General features: G+C 38.0%; 1 protein-coding gene and 1 long non-coding RNA gene across 2 annotated transcripts in view; one reads left to right on the top strand and one right to left on the bottom strand.

The window, feature by feature from the left end:
* Positions 1 to 19,183, top strand: part of ZDHHC2 (zinc finger DHHC-type palmitoyltransferase 2) — a 67,641-nt gene that overhangs the window by 28,216 nt on the left and 20,242 nt on the right. The window contains exons 2-6 of the mRNA XM_061404322.1: positions 3,712 to 3,738; positions 4,804 to 4,898; positions 12,018 to 12,138; positions 17,870 to 17,939; positions 18,663 to 18,695. Of these exons, the coding sequence (XP_061260306.1) occupies positions 3,712 to 3,738; positions 4,804 to 4,898; positions 12,018 to 12,138; positions 17,870 to 17,939; positions 18,663 to 18,695 (346 nt within the window). The remainder of the gene's footprint in view (positions 1 to 3,711; positions 3,739 to 4,803; positions 4,899 to 12,017; positions 12,139 to 17,869; positions 17,940 to 18,662; positions 18,696 to 19,183) is intronic.
* On the bottom strand, positions 6,871 to 11,882 carry LOC133239924 (uncharacterized). Its single transcript, XR_009734034.1, has 2 exons — positions 9,807 to 11,882; positions 6,871 to 8,463 (listed from the first exon to the last, which is right to left on the bottom strand). It is a non-coding gene; the product is annotated as an uncharacterized LOC133239924 (long non-coding RNA).

The following is a 19,183-nucleotide window of genomic DNA, read 5'->3' as shown; positions in this document are numbered from 1 at the left end:
AAAATTGAAAACAAAAATCTCAGATAGAAATAACTAATATGCTGCTCATTGTGACTTGTAGTAAAGCTCATCTGCCTCCATTTTCTTTTAATAAAAATATAAATAGCTATGTTCATTTACCTCAAAAACTGGTTATTAGAAAATATAGTAAAGGTGTTTATAAGAGATTCGAAATTTCTATATGTGTGCAGTTGGAGAATAAGTATCAGCCTAATTTTTAAACAGACCAAAATGAAATTCTGTGAAATAAGTAATACTGGATAAAACTCAAAATTCACATTAAAATCCAGTATTATTTTTGGAAGATCTGTCATAAATATGATCAGTATTGCTATTTAATTCTCACATTGATATAAATAATTAAAATACATTTAACTTAACATCTATTTTTTCCAAAATTGAGCCTGTATTTTCCATATATTGTCTTTATATATTAATCTATATGTATTGGAAACATGAGTAAATAACCTTAAATGGTTATTTATGAATGAAAGAGAAAATAACATTGTATTCTATGTGGTTTTGTCATAGAGAGGGATATTGAAACTGACAGCTCCTCCCCTAAGTTGAAAATTATGACAGGGACTTTCCAGGTGGTCTAGTGGTTAAGACTCCAAGCTTCCAGTGCAGGGGGGCTTAGGTTTGATCCTTGGTCAGGATTCTAAGTTCCCACATGATGCTTGGTGCAGCAAAAAGAAAAAAATTACAAGATAAACCATTGACCTCATAATGAGGTAAACATGGTTGCAAGAAGATCAATTTCCTCAGTAAAATAAAGCACAACCAAGTGTGGTCCATACATATGTTAATGACATAGGTCAGTTTCAAAGTTTTGGCACTGCCATTTAAAGAAAGTGTTAGTCATTCAGTCGTGTCCGACTTTTTGTGACCCCATGGACTGTGGCCCATCAGGCTCCTCTGTCCATGGGATTCCCCAGGCAAGAATACTGGAGTGGGTAGCCATTTCCTTCTCCAGGGGATCTTCCTGAACCAGGGATCGAACCCAGGTCTCCTGCAATGCAGGCAGATTGTTTATTTTTACTGGTATTTATTAAGTCATTTGAAAGTAGTTATACACAACTTTATTTAGAACATATGTAACAAATATGGGATTACTTCACAGAGTATATAAAAGGCTCTCAAAAACTAAAAGAGAAGAGATAGAAAAAATCAGAGGAGATAGGAAAAACCAATCATTAAATTTTTTAAATAAAAATTATTTTTTAAAGTTCACTAGTAATCAGAGAAATGAATACTAAAACAGTGATTTTTATTTTGGGCAAAATGTTGACAAAAATTAAAGACATTTTACACTCATAGGAAATTTGATAGGCTCAGAATTTTTGTGGAGTATAATTGATACAACCTTTTTGGACTTTCACATTTTACTCTATAAATGTTATCAGAATTATTTTCCATAAACATGCATCCACGAGTAAATCATTTAACTGAAAAAAAAAATCTGTGAATTTTGAAGTACATTAAAGAAAAGCAAGCTGTGAAGGACAAATAGCTCTTCAGAAGATACCTTTGAATGCATATCCAGCCAATATAGTAACAGTCCAGGGCAAAAAACATATTACCTCATACTGATCATACTTTTTCTTTTTAATGTCATTTTGTTTTACTGTTTAGTTCTGACAACTAGAGTCATAGGTTAGCAAATACATTTTCATTAAAACGCCAGAACCTCTGGAATGGTCATTAAGGGTCATTCATACATAAATGCACAAATGGATTCAAATTGCTTTTGCATTTCCCTCGATTAGCTGCAGGGGTAGAAATTTTGATCCAAGGAAGAACTGTAGTTAATTTTAGAGCATTTTAAAGAAGGGGAAGTCAGGGCCCAGAGAGAAATGCGTGACAGGAGTAGTGGGGTTGGACAGAAAAGACAGCTCTGTCCTTCCTCTGCCCTACATCAGCCACTTTAGGGATTCTGTGAGAAAGTGCCCTCTGACTCCCTCTTGCCTCTGATGAGCAAGCACACTTGTGTTACAGGCCATTTGTAAGTCAAAGATCATCTCATTCTGCCTGTCCCATCCTGGGGATCAGGAATGTTAGCAGAAATTGAAAGACCAGGAAATATTTAAAGGAGCCACATCAAGATTGGTGAGAAATCTGAAGATCTGCCTTTTAGATTTTCTGTTTATAGCTACAGATTGGAAGCCTGTATATCATAGGTAGGATCCACAGGAGGCTCATTTCGGCACACCCTGATCTTACAGTCGTTCTTAAATCAGTCCAGTAAGAGAATGGGCTGCTCTCCAAAACTGTGGTTCCCACTGGCTCGAGAAATGACTGAACTGTAGCCCTCCTGGGAAGGAGGTTGGTCTGATCAGGTAATCTTAACAATCTCTCACAGCATTACCCTCTAATTCCGATGTTACTAATGCAAATGAAATTATACTCCAGGACAAAGGCTGAAAATCCTGTCTGCCTTTTAGTAGCTGAATAAAAACAAAAATGCATCAGGAAACAAAGTCAAATCTAGACTTGCTACTACTAAGATAAGGCAGACTGTCCCAAAGATTTGAGTACAAATGGAGGGAGACCGCATGGGAAACAAAGCAAGCGGACCATGCAGAAGACTTAGAGAACATATAGTTGCCAAGAGGGAAGGATGAGGGGCGGGGTAGTTAGGGAGTTTGGAATGGACATTTACACACTGCTATTTTTTAATGGATAAACAACAAGGACCTACTGTTCCCTACAGGGAGCATAGCACAGGGAACTCTGCTCAGTGTTATATGGTAGCCTGGATGGGGGAAGGTTTGGGGCAGAATGGTAGTGATTGGTGGTTTAGCCACTAAGTCATGTCCAACTCCTGCAAACCCAGGGACTGTAGCCTGCCGGACTCCTCTGTGCTCTGTCTATGGGATTTCTCCGGCAGGAATACTGGAGTAGGTTGCCACTTCCTTCTCTAGCTGGGAGAGGATGGATCCTTGTATATGTGTGGCCGGGTCCCTTTGTTGTCCACCGGAAACTATCACAACGTTGTTAGTCGGCTGTACTGCAATGTAAAATAAAAAGTTTAAATGGCAAAAACAAAAACAGAAAGAAAGGAAATGGCTAGGGTTACTGAGTCGGGTTTCTTGTCCCAGCTGGTTTGAGCTCGTGGTCCCAGTCCTCATCTACCTGCCACCTTGCAGTATTCACAGCAGCCCCTCAGAGACGGCAGTTTCTCGGGCCCCTCGTTGTATGGTAGGAAGCAGTTAGCCATTGGGCATAAGAATTTGTACTTTCAGAAATCCGGCAAGAGAAGTCTGTGCAGTGGACATGATTTTTTTTTTTTTTAAATTTTCCTTCTGGAGAGCTAACTCGGTGGTTGCCAGCTTACAAAGAGCAATCGGTGTCTCTGGGAGTGTGATGAGCTAGCAAACCTTTATCTGAACTCTGTAGTTGAAAGGAAACCTGAGAAACCAATCAATAAAGGAGGAAGACTCACCAGGGCCACACTTGATGGGGTTTCTTTCCTGCGTGGGAGCCAAGGCTGGGATGCCTAGCAGGGCCTGGCTGAAGGCCCAGCCTCCCCTCCCCACCTCTTCCACAATACTCACCTGTCCTCTAAACAGTCTAACAAATATTTAAAGAACGTTGGCTTGGAAAGAGCTAAATTATTAACCTACTCAAGACCTTATGTCTCTTTCAGGCCCTGTGTTTGCTATAAGCTTCATATAACATATTGCCTGTCTCTTTTCTCTATTTCTATAGTGTCCATGGAAAACATTGGAGAACAAGGTAAGATACATCATTGCTTTAGATCTGAAATTTTAAAGATAGTTTGAGAAAATAAATAGCATTCATTTAGATTTGATTAATAAATGATACTTTGAGAATGTTGAAGTCAAGATGGGGTAAACAGACATCTCAGGCTGAATTCTCTGAGACGCTTAGCAGAGACCTCTGGCCTGAAACGGCAGTCATTGTGCCAAAGACTTTGGTGGCTTGCAGATACAGGAATATCAACAATCTCCTGTTTCCACACAGAGTGTGACCCCGTACCTGAGTCACCTACATAATTCATGAAAAAGATCGTTGGCTCTATTCCTTGATCATCTCACACTGATTTTAGGTGCCTTATTAGATAATTGGATGTTTTAATGATTCTGTAACAGAAATATCATCTTCCTTTAAAAAGCTGAAATTGCTGTTAAAGGTTTAAAAATACCAAACATGCTATATTTTAAATTCACATATTTTTTCTACACAATTAAGTTATATATTAATGTATTATCCAATACACTGGGTACCAAATTAATATTTTAGATTTACATAGGGTTTCAAGGCCAATACACAACATGGAGTGTGTTTGTATGCATTATCTAAGAAGAATATTCAGAATGCTTTTCTTAATCATCGCATGTGGTCAGTAAGAAACTTAAACTCCTCTTGGAGGAATTCTCTCTTTGTTCAGATAATCTCTGGTTAAAACTGTGGTTGCTGAAACAGGGACACCAGATTTGACTCAGGCTGAACAAAATAAGCAAATAGCTTATTTTGCTTTTGCTATTCTTTGTTAGTGAAGCAAAGTTATTAAAGCCTGAATGTTTTAATGTTTGTTTAACACTGTGTTTATAGTTAAAGTTGCAGGCGTAACTTCCTTATTTTTATAATTTAAGAGAGGTTCCTGTAGCTGTTTTGCCAATAGATGGGCCTGTTTACAGATGGGAGGGTTCTGATCATAGGATGGTAGCTAAATAATTAAATTCTTTGATTATTTTAGAACAGGTATACCTTTCGTGATACCATGATTGCAGTGTGTATTCGCATACTACAGTGATAATTTTGTTTCTCTCATTTTAGTTGTGTGCCTGATTGCTTATCATCTACTTTTTGCAATGTTTGTCTGGTCGTATTGGAAAACTATCTTTACATTACCAATGAATCCTTCGAAAGAAGTAAGTTAAAATATTAGTATAGTTATCTCCTAAAGATGGAAATCTGAAATATTGCTGTCTAAAGAATGAGTTTTATGTCTTTTTATTAATATTGCAAACCTATTGAGCCTAGTGGTTTTTTATATTAATATGTTAAATAGTTGAATTTTTACTTGGTACATATTATTTTTCCACTGTATAAGTATTATATTTACAATATTAAATATGTTATATGTTCCACTTCTGCTTCGGAGTCAGACACAAGGATGGATGGATGGTAGATAGGTTGATAGAAAGACAGAGCTGAAGGTAGACATGTTTCTCTTATAATTATCATATTAGTGGTTCATTAGTTGGCTGTCAGCTACCAAAAACAACAATAAAAAAATAACAACTTACCTAATCTTTCTCACTTTCAGAGTCTGTAGCTACTCTACAGCTGCTGGGCACCCAGGCTCCTCTCCTGTTACTCTAACATACATAGCATCTATTCACAGCGTTACTTCTTGACCTAAAATGGCTGCTTCAGTTCCAGCCATCATATCTACATTCCAGGCAGCAGACCAGAGAAAGTAGAAAAGAGGAGTGGAAGTAAATGTCTTTTTATTAAGGACACTTTCTAAAATTTGCTGATGCCATTTCCACTTCTATTTAGAATTCAGCTGGTTATATGGCCACATTTGGTTGCACAGAAGACTGGAGTTTGGTCTTTATTCTCAGTGGCCATGTTAACCATGCGGCTTCCCTGGTAGCTCGGTTGGTAAAGAATCCATCTGCAATGCAGGAGACCCCAGTTCAATTGCTGGGGTCAGAAAGATCCACTGGAGAAGGAAGAGACTACCCACTCTAGTATTCTTGGGCTTCACTTGTGGCTCAGCTGGTAAAGAATCTGCCTGCAATGCAGGAGAGCTGGGTTTGATCCCTGGGTTGGGAAGATCCCCTGGAGAAGGGAAAGGCTACCCACTCCAGTATTCTGGCCCAGAGAATCCATGGACTATATAGTCCATGGTGTTGCAAAGAAATCAGACACAACTGAGCAACTTTCACTTCACATTAACCATGTTACAAGGACAGAGTAGATACTGAGGAACATCTAACAGTCTCAGCTCAGAAGGTTTTAAATAAAGTTATTTGTTCAAATACGCATTTTGAAAAGATTATTCTGGCTAACTTTTTGTTTCTGGGTTCTTAATCCTGGTTAAATGTCCTTGAGGCAAAGGGCTATATTTTACTCATTGTTGTATCCTTGGCACTTAGTCTAGTACATAGATGTTGAATAGAAATAAACTTTGCTCCAATAATAATAGTGTGGTTTTAGTAGGCTAACCTGAAAAAAAAAAGAAAGAAAGAGATCTAAGCATCATTGTGAATTATTTCCTGAATCTGTTTGAAATGCAGCTGTGGTCAGAAAGGCCAGTAAATACGCTGTGTGAACTGAGAAAGGATATTGAAAACAAAACCACAGATATCGGCATAGCATTCATAGCAGGCTTGCTCTAGAGTGCCAAGAGGTAGCCTTTTCCCTTCTTTTCTCACTTTCTTCCCCTGCCTCTTTTTCCTCCCTCTACCATGTTTTTTCCCTTCCTATGATCTTTCTTGCCTTCATCATAGCCTGAATCGTAGGTTTGAAGGAGAAAACTGACTTTTATCATAGATCACCTCATCCACTCTGGTGGTTTGCTTATCACCTCTGTGTTGACACAATTTCCACATCTGTTTCTAGCCTGACCTCCCCCATGAATTTCAAACTTCTGTATCTGCCTGCAAACATGCGTCCTTGATCATTGCACTGACACTACAGACGCAGCCCATCACAGACTGAAGTCACCACCCTCTCCTTCCCCAAACCGTGACTCATCTGTTTCTTACACGTGTTCATGCCACTGCCAACCACGTCATCGTTCGAGCCAGAAGCTTGCCATCCACGCCCTTCCCCTAGCACCCACATTCTGGAAATGTGTCACTTCCTCATTTTTCTTTTTCAGTTCCAGCCCTTTTCCCGTTCCAGCCCTTGTCCCGTTACTTTGCCTCATTGCCCTAATTTGGAGGCTCAGTCATCCCTCTCGTCTTGACACATTGCAGTTTCCTCTGTGGCGTCACCCCTGCCAATCTTGCCCACACTCCGGGATTCCGAGGATCCTGCAGAAATCCATCCTTCATTCTGAAGCTGAGGCTTGACTCTTTCACTCTGCTGCTTCTGGCTACTCAGGGATTCTGCCCACTCCACAGGGAAAAGGCTGGACTCCCTGGCTTGGCAACAATGACTCTTGTCCAGATTTTGGACTTCTTTCTTTATACTCTGCTGCTGCTGCTAAGTCGCTTCAGTTGTGTCCAACTCTGTGCGACCCCATAGATGGCAGCCCACAAGGCTCCCCTGTCCCTGGGATTCTCCAGGCAAGAACACTGGAGTGGGTTGCCATTTCCTTCTCCAGTGCATGAAAGTGAAAAGTGAAAGTGAAGTCGATCAGTCGTGTCCGACTCCTAGCGACCCCATGGACTGCAGCCCACCAGGTCCCTCCATCTGTGGGATTTTCCAGGCAAGAGTACTGGAGTGGGTTGCCATTGCCTTCTCTTTATACTCTGCTGCTGCTGCTAAGTCGCTGCAGTCGTGTCCGACTCTGTGCGACCCCATAGATGGCAGCCCACCAGGCTCCCCTGTCCCTGGGATTCTCCAGGCAAGATCACTGGAGTGGGTTGCCATTTCCTTCTCCAATGCATGAAAGTGAAAAGTGAAAGTGAAGTCGCTCAGTCGTGTCCGACTCCTAGCGACCCCATGGACCGCAGCCTGTGAGGCCCCTCCATCCATGGGATTCTCCAGGCAAGAGCACTGGAGTGGGGTGCCATTGTTGTTTGCTGTTAACCATGCCATTATTTTCTTTCCAGAATTTTCTTACCTCCTTTCTCATGGAAATAATTTTATTTTTATGCACAGTGGCAGCTCCTTCTTGGTCTCCTTTGCTGGTTCCTCATTATCTCCTGCTAGCATGTGGCAGAGCTAACATTCAAAACAGTCTTTTTGACCTTCACAGCTGCACTCTTGTCCCTACGCCATGCTCTAGCAAAAGGAGTAGAGACTATATTCGGGGAGAAGGGTGCTCAGGACATCAGTTGGAGCATAGAGGAAAAACATAGCAAAATCTCTATTCATATTTTACTTTTTATTTATTTATTTTTTGAAGTTAAAAAGTAAATTTTATTTATGTATGTATTTTTTAATATAAATTTATTTTAATTGGAGGCTAATTACTTTACAATATTGTATTGGTTTTGCCATACATCAACTCCTTTTTTAAAAATTTCATATATAAGGTACATAATATATTAGCTAATAATATATATGTATGACTAAATATGCATATACTAGCAGTACAGTCTCCAATTATTCTTTTACTGATAGGGTTACATGATCAAAAGAGTTTGGAGACCATTGTCATGAAATAAAGAGTCCTTGTTTGCTGGTTAATAATCTTAGTCCATTAATAAAATGCAAGATCTTGGGCCAGTCTTTTTAACTGATCAGCAGCCAGAGAACCCTCACTTATAAAATGACGGTCCTGGACTTCAGCTGCCATTTGGAAATGAGATTCTAAATGTAGGAAAAGAGAAAATAGAAGAAAATAACGTAAATATCTTCTAGTCACTATTGAGAGAATGTAAGTTTTCAATTCATAAGATTTTCTTCCAATATAAAAATAATATAACCATACTAAATAATATTTTGAAAATGAAGAGTAGGCAGAAAAAGAAAAAAACAAATCCCACCACACTAATTTAGCCAGTTTATATTCTGAATTTCTTTCTAGGTATTTTTCCTAGTTGTATTTAGAGGGCACATAATCTTATTTTTTTTCATGTAATAGTTCTTCATTGGTTTATTTTTAAGTACAATTACCATTTTTAATAACAACATGATATTCTCACTGAAACATTGGAGTTTTAGGCTGATCCCAAGTTTCCATATTATAGTGTTATTAACATGTTTGTTCATAGAGCTTTACTCATATTTTGGGTTATTTTCCTTAATGTAAGTTATCAGAGGTAGAATTACTAGACAAAGGAAATTTAAGTCACTTGCCAAATTGTTTCCCAAAAGGATTGTAGCAGTTTCCAAAGCTACCAGTTTCATCAGAGTCTTGGCACACTGTGTGCTCTTCTTAAGAAAAGTTTCCAATGTTTTATGTTTTAATTTGGATATTTTAGGTACTGAGGAGGTGATGTGTTTCTTTTTTTCTTAAGTCAGAAACAACTAACAAAAAGGGAAATACAATTCTCTGAGTTTCCTGTGTGTTATTAGATTTTGCTTTTTTCTTAGTTTGCACATCCTTTTGAAATCATACTCTCCTTTTATCTGAAAACTGTATTTGATTCCAAATGTTGATTTCTGATATCATCCTCCAATAAAAGGAAGAAGAACTCCTTAGAGAAATGGCTGATTCTAGAACTAGGGCAGGAGATTTTGAAGATGAGCCAGAAGCGTCTTATCATGCCAAAAAATAAAGAAGTACCTGCCTTCACCGATGCATGCATGCATGCGACCCTATGGACCATAGCCCTCAAGGAGGGGAGGAATAAATCCCCGCTTTGTAAAATGCAGGCTGCCTGTAGTAAGTTCCTTCCAAAGACTACAAAGACTACAGGATGAGATAGGGAGATAATGATTCACTTTATAGTGGAGAACCCTGAAAAACACCTCCTCAACCAGGTGATTAAAGTCACCATCAACAGTCCTAAGTCACGTTCGTTGATTGTTTGTTCTCTTGAGAAGAATGGCACTTTGCTTCTGTGGTCTTCCTCCACAGAAGCCATAACCCCAGCCTAATCATCTGAAAAACATCAGAAAGATTCCAGTAGAGAAGCACCTTTATAAAATACCTCAGCAGTACTATTCAAAATCGTCAAGCTCAACAAAAACAAGGAAAATCTGAGAACCTGTTATAGCCAAGAGGAACTTAAGGAAACGTGGACAACAAATGTACTGTAGTATCCTCCACAGGACCCTGGAACTGAGAAATAAGAGTCAATAAGAACTAAGGAAATCTGAGTAAACTATGAACTGTTGTTAATAACAGTGTATCCATATCGATTCATTAATTGTCCTAAATGTACCATACTAATACCAGATATTAGGAATATCAGCAGTTTGATAAAGGATATATGGGAACCTTATACCATTTTCTCAACTTTTTGGTAAATTCCAAGTATTCTAAAATCGATAAAACTACTTAAAAGCAAAACAACTTGCATTAACTGGCCAAAGGACTGCCACAATCTGGAGGGTTGGAGGTTGGGTGTGTTATCAAAAGGTAACACCCCAGGAGATCTTTCATTCCATCAGATGTCTACAAATGTCACCTTTCCTCAAATCTGTGACAGGCATTTGTACATAGAAGTGTTCTAAGGAAGAGGAGTGCGTATTTGGTGCATTCCAAGATAGCATTAGGGATTTTGACATCCGTCTTAGATAAGTAATAGTTCTACCAAACAGTATTTGGTCTTTTGGACCTGATGGATGCGGTGTGTTACATTTATTTATAAAAGTATTAAACATACCGAGGAGCCATCCAGTTCCATCACTCACTAGAACTTACCTCTAAGGTTAAAAAGATCCAGAACTCTGTAGAAAATGTAATAATATGTTGATAGTTTTATTCCTTTTGACTATTATTAAGTCTTTTACTAATTTTCAGTGCTAGGTTTTAAATTAATTTTACACACGAACAAGGGAGACAAATCTACCTGAATTGTGGGAATCAGGGTTCTGATGATGGAAAGCTAGAGACTAGAGTATAAAAAAACTTTTGCCTCGATTTTCGACGCTGTGACTTAGGGCTGCTGGGACTTGTTCCTTTGTCCATTCCACAGTTCTCACAGAGGACTTACTCTGTGCTGAGACTTAGTGGGGTTACAGGCTGTGAAAGAGAGAGACAAAGGGCAAATGAACCAACAAAATAAATTCAATTTATGGTGTGCCACACAAAGAAAGTGCACATGGACCTGATGGAGAATACGGCGAGGGGAGGGGACAAGTTATCAGGGTCCCTACTCGAGTAAGGGAGTCACGGAAGTCCCTTGAGAAGATGGCATTTAAGCTGAAACCTGCAGCATGAGAAAGAGCCATCCAGAGAGTGTGAGGAATAGTGTTCTAGGCAGAGCAATTGAAAGTTAATAGATACTTTCTCTTAGATTGACCCTATCCTTTCTTGACTATTTACAGTATTATAGTTTTGTTTGATGTTATCCATTTTCTATCACTCAAAACTATTTCCAAACAAGGTACACTGTCCCATGAATAATTTTTGTCATATCCCTAAAAATAACGTGTATAATAGTTTATTTTATATATCTGTTCATCAGTATATTGATAGTCCTGGTTGTACACAGCTGTAGTTCACTGAATGTTAGGTGCCATATGGGATTCAAGTTATTTGGATGGATTATACTCCAAGTTATTTATCCATTATCCTTGATGGACATTTGGGTTTAGTTTTTTATGTTTCAAACAGTGATTATGTGAATATCCTTGTACATGTCTCCTAGAGCATATTTATAGGAGTTTGAACAGACTTAAAATTTTTTGTGTGATTATCAAGTTGGAACTCAAACAGATTTTCATTTTCTCAAAGAAGTATTTTTTTAAATTGGTGGGACAAAATTTGCAGTATAAGAAGTAAAATTAAAGACTACTTCTTTTGAGTGCTAAAGAATTCATGTAATGATTATCCCTAAGTTAAAACTCCTTCTACATGAGAATACTTGCTTGATGTATTTGTTTCTATTTTTGTTTCTAATTATAACTGATTGTAAACTACATCCATTGAGCTAATTGGTTTGTTTTGCCATTTCATCTACTAATATAACTAATACTTGGGTAGAACTCTACAGTTTGTAAAAACACTTTTACATTCTCTTTTCCTCTTGAGGTTCATAAAGATCTGAGGAAGCAAGCGTTATCATTTTTCCCCTTTTCTAGATTTATAAACTATGGGATGAATAAACTTGCCCAGATTTCATACCCCACTGCCTCTTTGAATATATATGCTATGTCCTGTTAATATTTTATAAATACCTTTTTTGCGGGTATAGTAGATCAATATGTTATTCCTTTGTGAGCACTGATTAATATTTAAGTTTCTTCCACAGTTCCATCTCTCTTATGCAGAGAAAGAATTGCTGGAGAGAGAGCCTAGAGGAGAAGCCCATCAGGAAGTCCTTCGGCGAGCAGCCAAAGACCTCCCCATCTACACGAGGACCATGTCCGGAGGTAGAGGACCATGAGCGCTTAGCAGGACGGGTTGGGGTGACGGTTAGAAAGCATGTCTGTACTTGACACTCAAACGCTCGTTGAAACACACTGTGCTATGGCCCAGACTGTTATTAACTGTCTTTTATAGAATCCCATAAAACAGGATGGAAATCTGATAAGGCTATGACATAGAGATCTCAACCAAGTCAGAACTGGCTTGCCTTCTATTCTGCCTTCCTAGCTGTGACTCAGTGAAGATGTTAGAACTGCTGAAATCTTGATTTGTAATTGTGTTCATTTTTAAAGTTTTAATTACACACCTGCCTATTCTTAAGTCAAAAGAGCAGTATAGTAATGAACATATTGTTGATAAATTTACATAAATTTAAGTTATTATATAAATTATACAAAACAATTCAGCTATTGATACAGTTTATCTTTAAAATTTGTAGTAATTCTTTTTTCTTTTTACAAATACAACCCAATAAATCTCATTTACTTGGGTCAAATTTTTTAGGTCATTTAACAGCTATCTAATCAAGTAATTGTCTTAAAAACTGACACACATGGGGACTTCCCTGGTGGGCCAGTGATTACAACCACACCTTCTTAGGGGTGTGGGTTCGATCCCTTGTCCGGGAGCTAAAACCCCACATTCCTCAACAGTCAAAAACCCAAAACATAAAACAGAAGCAATATTGTAACAAATTCAGTAAAGACTTTTAAAAAATATGTTATTAAAAAAAAGCTGACACACTCGGATGCCTGGTGCTTGCCCACCAAAGGCTCACCCAGAAACTTTGTGATTGGCTGTGTGCTGCCCACTGCGGTGGCCACAACCTCCATGTGGCTTTTGAGCCTTAAAACATGGCTCGTCCAAATTGAGATGTACTCTAAGTAGAAGACACACAACTAATTCAAAGACCTAGGAGGAAAAAAGGACTGTAAAATATCTCATTAATATTTTTATATTGTATATATTCAATTCTGACTCACTTTAGAATCATAATTCAGTATAACTCTAAGTCTCACGCATGATGTTTTCCTGTTTGTTTTTACTGCTTGTCAGTGAGCAAGTAGTGATTCCCTCATTTGATATTATGCCACTGATTCTATCCCACAAAGATAGAAATGTGTTTCTGTATATGTGTATATATATTTACCCTAGATGGGCCTAAACTAATATGGAGGAAATTTAAACCCCCTAAAAGTAAATTACTGCACAAGTTTCCAAAACTATTTAATGGCAGTGACAGTATCAGGTGCAAAAATCTAGTTTCCACATTCCTCAGTTCAGTTCAGTCGCTCAGTCGTGTCCGACTCTTTGCGACCCCATGAATCGCAGCATGCCAGGCCTCCCTGTCTGTCACCAACTCCCGGAGTTCACCCAAACTCATGTCCATCGAGTCAGTGATGCCATCCAACCATCTCATCCTCTGTCGTCCCCTTCTCCTCCTGCCCTCAATCCCTCCCAGCATCAGAGTCTTATACAATGAGTCAACTCTTCGCATGAGGTGGCCAAAGTATTGGAGTTTCAGCTTTAGCATCAGTCCTTCCAATGAACACCCAGGACTGATCTCCTTTAGGATGGACTGGTTGGATCTCCTTGCAGTCCAAGGGACTCTCAAGAATCTTCTCCAACACCACAGTTCAAAAGCATCAATTCTTTGGTGCTCAGCTTTCTTCACAATCCAACTTTCACATCCATATATGACCACTGGAAAAACCATAGCCTTGACTAGACGGACCTTTGTTGGCAAAGTAATGTCTCTGCTTTTGAATATGCTATTTAGGTTGGTCATAACTTTCCTTCCAAGGAGTAAGTGTCTTTTAATTTCATGGCTGCAATCACCATCTGCAGTGATTTTGGAGCCCCCAAAATTAAAGTCTGTTTCCACTGTTTCCCCATCTATTTCCCATGAAGTGATGGGAGCAGATGCCATGATCTTCGTTTTCTGAATGTTGAGCTTTAAGCCAACTTTTTCACTCTCCTCTTTTACTTTCATCAAGAGGCTTTTTAGTTCCTCTTCACTTTCTGCCATTAGGGTGGTGTCATCTGCATATCTGAGGTTATTGATATTTCTCCTGGCAATCTTGATTCCAGCTTGTGTTTCTTCCAGCCCAGCGTTTCTCATGATGTACTCTGCATAGAAGTTAAATAAGCAGGGTGACAATATCTAGCCTTGATGTACTCCTTTTCCTATTTGGAACCAGTGTGTTGTTCCATGTCTAGTTCTAACTGTTGCTTCCTGACCTGCATACAGGTTTCTCAAGAGGCAGGTCAGGTGGTCTGGTATTCCTATCTCTTTCAGAATTTCCCACAGTTTATTGTGATCCACACAGTCAAAGGCTTTGGCATAGTCAATAAAGCAGAAATAGATGTTTTTCTGGAACTCTCTTGCTTTTTCGATGAGCCAGCAGATATGGAGTGCTTTTTCTACTAGACCCCTTGATGCACCAAATTAAGACTAAGTCATATCAGAACAAAGAATTAGTGTTCATTAATAACAACTGCAGTTTGGATTTATGTCATCTCCTTGTGCAAATTACGTGATGCTTGTTCTTGGAAGGAAAGTTATGAGCAACCTAGACAGCATATTATAAAAGCAGAGACATTACTTTGCTAACAAGGTCCATCTAGTCAAAGCTATGGTTTTTCCAGTAGTTACGTATGGATGTGAGAGTTGGTCTATAAAGAAAGCTGAGTACCAAAAAATTCATGCTTTTGAACTGTGGTGTTAGAGAAAACTCTTGAGAGTCCCTTGGACCGCAAGGAGATCCAACCAGTCCATCCTAAAGGAAATCAGTCCTGAATATTCATTGGAAGGACTGATGCTGAAGTTGAAGCTCCAATACTTTGGCCACCTGATGCGAAGAACTGACTCATTGGAAAAGACCTTAATACTGGGAAAGATTGAAGGTGGGAGGAAAAGAGGATAACAGGATGAGATGGCTGGATGGCATCACCGACTCAACGGACATGAGTTTGGGTGGAGTCTGGGAATTGGTGATGGACAGGGAGGCCGGGATGCTGCGATTCATGGGGTTGCAAAGAGTAGGACATGACTGAGCGACTGAACTGAACTGAATTAAAGATTATCTTCTCTTATATTGTATGCCTATCTCCTGGGATGAACTTATCATTCTCAATATTTTTGACAGTCTGGAACAGAATCTGAATTTGCTAATATAGTCTTTATATTTTTAGTGCAAAACTTCTGGATGCATGCTGAAATCAATTTTAGCTGACTAGAGTCATAGACTAAATTAAATTACAGGAAGTTTAATAAACAGATGATAATGTTGGTGTGGTTAATCTCTCTCTGGAATATGTGGGGTGTAAAGGTAATCATGAATGCAGAGTGGACATGCAGTGGAGGGCCACAGTGCCCCCAAGGCAGGAATATGAGGGTCCTTTTTCTTACCCCACCCTCGGCCGAAACCCCTGGGTTGTTCAGATAACTTCCTTCCTCACCCTGAGAAAGGCCATGGACCGAAGCAACTGAAAGGCTCAGTTGGTGTCCACACACTTGATATGTCTTAGAGAATTGAAGAAAATGGATAGTAGTATAATTGAGGGTTTTCCCGTTCATTCTAGATCCACGGTCTTTCCTCCAAACCTGAAAGAGAAAAATAGTGACTGCCTAGGTTATATTGACTGCTATGCATAGAGAACAAATTCAACCATGTACAGTCTTGGGTGTGTGAGGCAAGTGTGAAGACTGTTCATCTCACTTCTTTTTGTCCTGTGCTTTCTTTTTGATCCAACCATCTCCTGATTTCTTATGGGGCTCTCCAAACTCTATTATATTATTATTTTTATTAATGAGGACTATTTGCTTTTCCAGCTCTCCCTTGCTATCGATCCTTTCCTACAAAAAAATATTTGTAGACTTTTTGACTAGGAAGATTACCATTAGAAGTGATGTAATTAGGTTATCACTCTGCACACAGATGTTGGTAGTGTTTCCTTTTCAGTATTTACCAAAAAAGTTTTAAATTATATAAATAATACATGAATAAATTCTCAGAAGATTCAAGCAAGACAGTTAAAATTCCCCCTCCACTGTTAGGACTTTTTAAATGATAATCAGATGGCTTACTTTAAATTCCAGTGGGATGATTTTAGTTGAATCTGATCTGGCACATGGACTGTGTTTTAATTATAAGACTAAATTTCCGTTTCTGAAAAACCATGAACAAAAAGACTTTCACAAAAAAGATTATAAATGAAAAATTTCAAAATATTTTTGAGTTACCGCCCACTTTAATTTGCAAGGTGCACCCCACCCCCTGTGTAATTAAGAAATAATCACCACTTAGAATGTACAATTGCCCAACAAAACTCACATGGAAATTGTGTGACTTTAAACCCATGCTGCCCATTATGGAAACCACTAGTCTTTTGTGATTATGACAGCTTCAAATTTGACTATAAGTGGAAAACACAGAACTGGTTTTAAAGGCTATTTAAAAGCAACAGAAAGGTTCAGTTGATGTTCACACACTTCATTTGTATATACTAATATAAAATATAATGTTACATGTATTTATAACTAATATAATAATTATATGTTGAAATATGTATTAGGTGAAATAAAATATATCATTAAAATTAATCTCCCCCCACCTTTTTTTTTTCACTTCTTTTAACATAGCTCCTAGAGAGTTTAACAGCACTCGTGTGGCTTACATTATATTCCTTCTGGACAACACTGCTCCCATTTTGATACCTGGCATGAGCCAGGGATACTTTAGAGCTTCACCTGGAATGTCCCTGTGAGACATCTTCATTCAGGAGATGAGCAGGCCATGCCATTCATCTCTGGAATTCCTGAAAAAGAAAGTTATAAGGGGATGATTAAGGACTTATTTCAGTATTGAAAACAACTCCTTCTAGGCCTGTTGTCTTAAAGCTCTTTTTATTCTTAGTTTATAACAATTTTTTCCTTTTTTTAGAGATTGTGATATTAGCTAATATAATCTTGATAACTGCTTGCTGCAAGTATGTTTTCCAGATTTTAAGTTTGTTCGTTTGGTTCTGCTGGCCCTACTGTACTGCCCACTTAACAAATCTCCTGTAATTTTGGCAGACTGAGGGCATTCTGTCCGATGCCTGTGTACTGAAAGAGCATCTCCAATCATCCACAACTGTCTCTGATGTCTGTTTTAGAGAAGAAAGGCTCAGGACTTCAGTCACAAGAATTAAAATTCTCTGGTGGAAGTACCTCTTGGAATACTCACTCCTCATCTTGCATCTCACCCAGCAGGGAAGATGTGAACTCTTTCCCAATTCAAACAGCTAGTTGAATTTATTCACAAATTTCTAAAATGTCTTTCTCAAAAAACTTCTAAAATGTGGTTGTATCCTTTACCTAGTCATCCTGGCAGAGTCCAGGAAACGAAATGATTAATCAAGGGAGACATTCTGTTTACTTTGGTGAAAATGGACATGGTTGCAGCCTTTGTAAGTCTGTGATTCCTTTGTAACTAGATAGTATATTTATAGTTGAGCATGCCTGAGAAAAATTTCCCCGAAAGATCTATTCTTGGGAACTCTCTGCAGAGAACTGAGGCTATAGTCAAATCATTTCATTTTTGTATTTATGCAGTCAAATATGTCATTTCTATCAAATTTAAATTCATTATGCTTTATAGAATTTAAATTTGGATAAATGATTAAAAGCTGTTTAACTGTGTATTCAATTCACTGTTACATCTAAGGCTAAGTGGAGCTTTTTGTTCCTAGCAATCCGCTATTGTGACAGATGCCAACTTATAAAACCAGATCGCTGCCACCACTGTTCCGTCTGTGATAAGTAAGAAAAAACCCTTTACTTCTAAAATGTCTACACACCCGTGGGTTTTTTTAAATGTGTTTCTTTTCTCGTTGCTTTCCAGATTATTTCCTTTTCTCCTTTTATCAGGCCTTTATTTAGGAGATATGACCAGCACTTGCATAAATACGAGTATGGCTAAGGGCCATGATCCGTTGTCTCTGTTCCCCCAGATTCTTTGTGACTTGAATGAAGTGCATGATTTTAGCAGCTCATTCTTGGCTAGTTCTAGTTAAGAAAAATTTATATGACTCATTTCCTTTTTATAAAGATAATCCAGTTGGCTTCATGACAGTCCGATGTTACATACTTGATATACCACAAGAACAGTACCATATACTTGTCTTACGGTTGGACATTAATGGACAAGTTTTATCCAGACTGTCTGTAAATCTGTTGACATTTTGTACTTTCTTCAGCATAAAATAGTTGTATATTAACATATTGTATTTTTAGAAAATGAGTTATTTTATTTACATCTTAACGCATGTATATTTTGAATTTAAAGTTCTATTTTTGTATCATCTAGAATTGGCTATAATGTTTATTTTAATGAGGCCTTTTGCTATTATTCAGGTTTTAGATAAGTAAATAATTTTGCAATATTTTACCTGCTACAACTCTTTTGAAATAGTATTTCATTTTATAACATTGGGATTAAACTTTTGTGGGATGCTGAATTTTGTGTGTGTGGTTTCTTCTTAGATGTATTTTGAAGATGGATCATCATTGCCCCTGGTGAGTGTGGCTCTATACTTAAAGAAGTTTCTGTCCTTTATAACAATAAGTTGAATCATTGATCTATTTAAATCTGTTTATAAATGAAATCTTGCCTTAGCTAACCTAGGGAGTCCCTTTAGGTTTAGTTTGTAGAGTTTGTTTAGTTAGCTCAAAATAGTCTTTATTCCATGAGTTTCCATGAAATAATTTTAACACCAGTAGGTTAACAATGTAAAACTTATTTCCTTACATTTGCTCAGAACAAATGGTTTTCTTTGTGTGCACATGCATAAACAGAGAGATTCTAGAATACTTCTAGAATACAGAAATTACACCAAAATGTGCACATAAATTATACATAACACTTCACTTGAAGTATCTAATAAGGAATGAATTCATCTAAAGATTTAACAATGTTTTAAATAGAACTTAATGTTAAGGAGTAGAATAGCAGATCTGTAAATACACACATGTGTTTCAACAAGGGTTTCCACTTAGAATTCATT

The sequence above is a fragment of the Bos javanicus genome, chromosome 27 (assembly GCF_032452875.1).
Source record: "Bos javanicus breed banteng chromosome 27, ARS-OSU_banteng_1.0, whole genome shotgun sequence".
Classification (NCBI taxonomy): Eukaryota; Metazoa; Chordata; class Mammalia; order Artiodactyla; family Bovidae; genus Bos; species Bos javanicus.
This window is presented reverse-complemented; position numbering and strand designations above follow the sequence as displayed.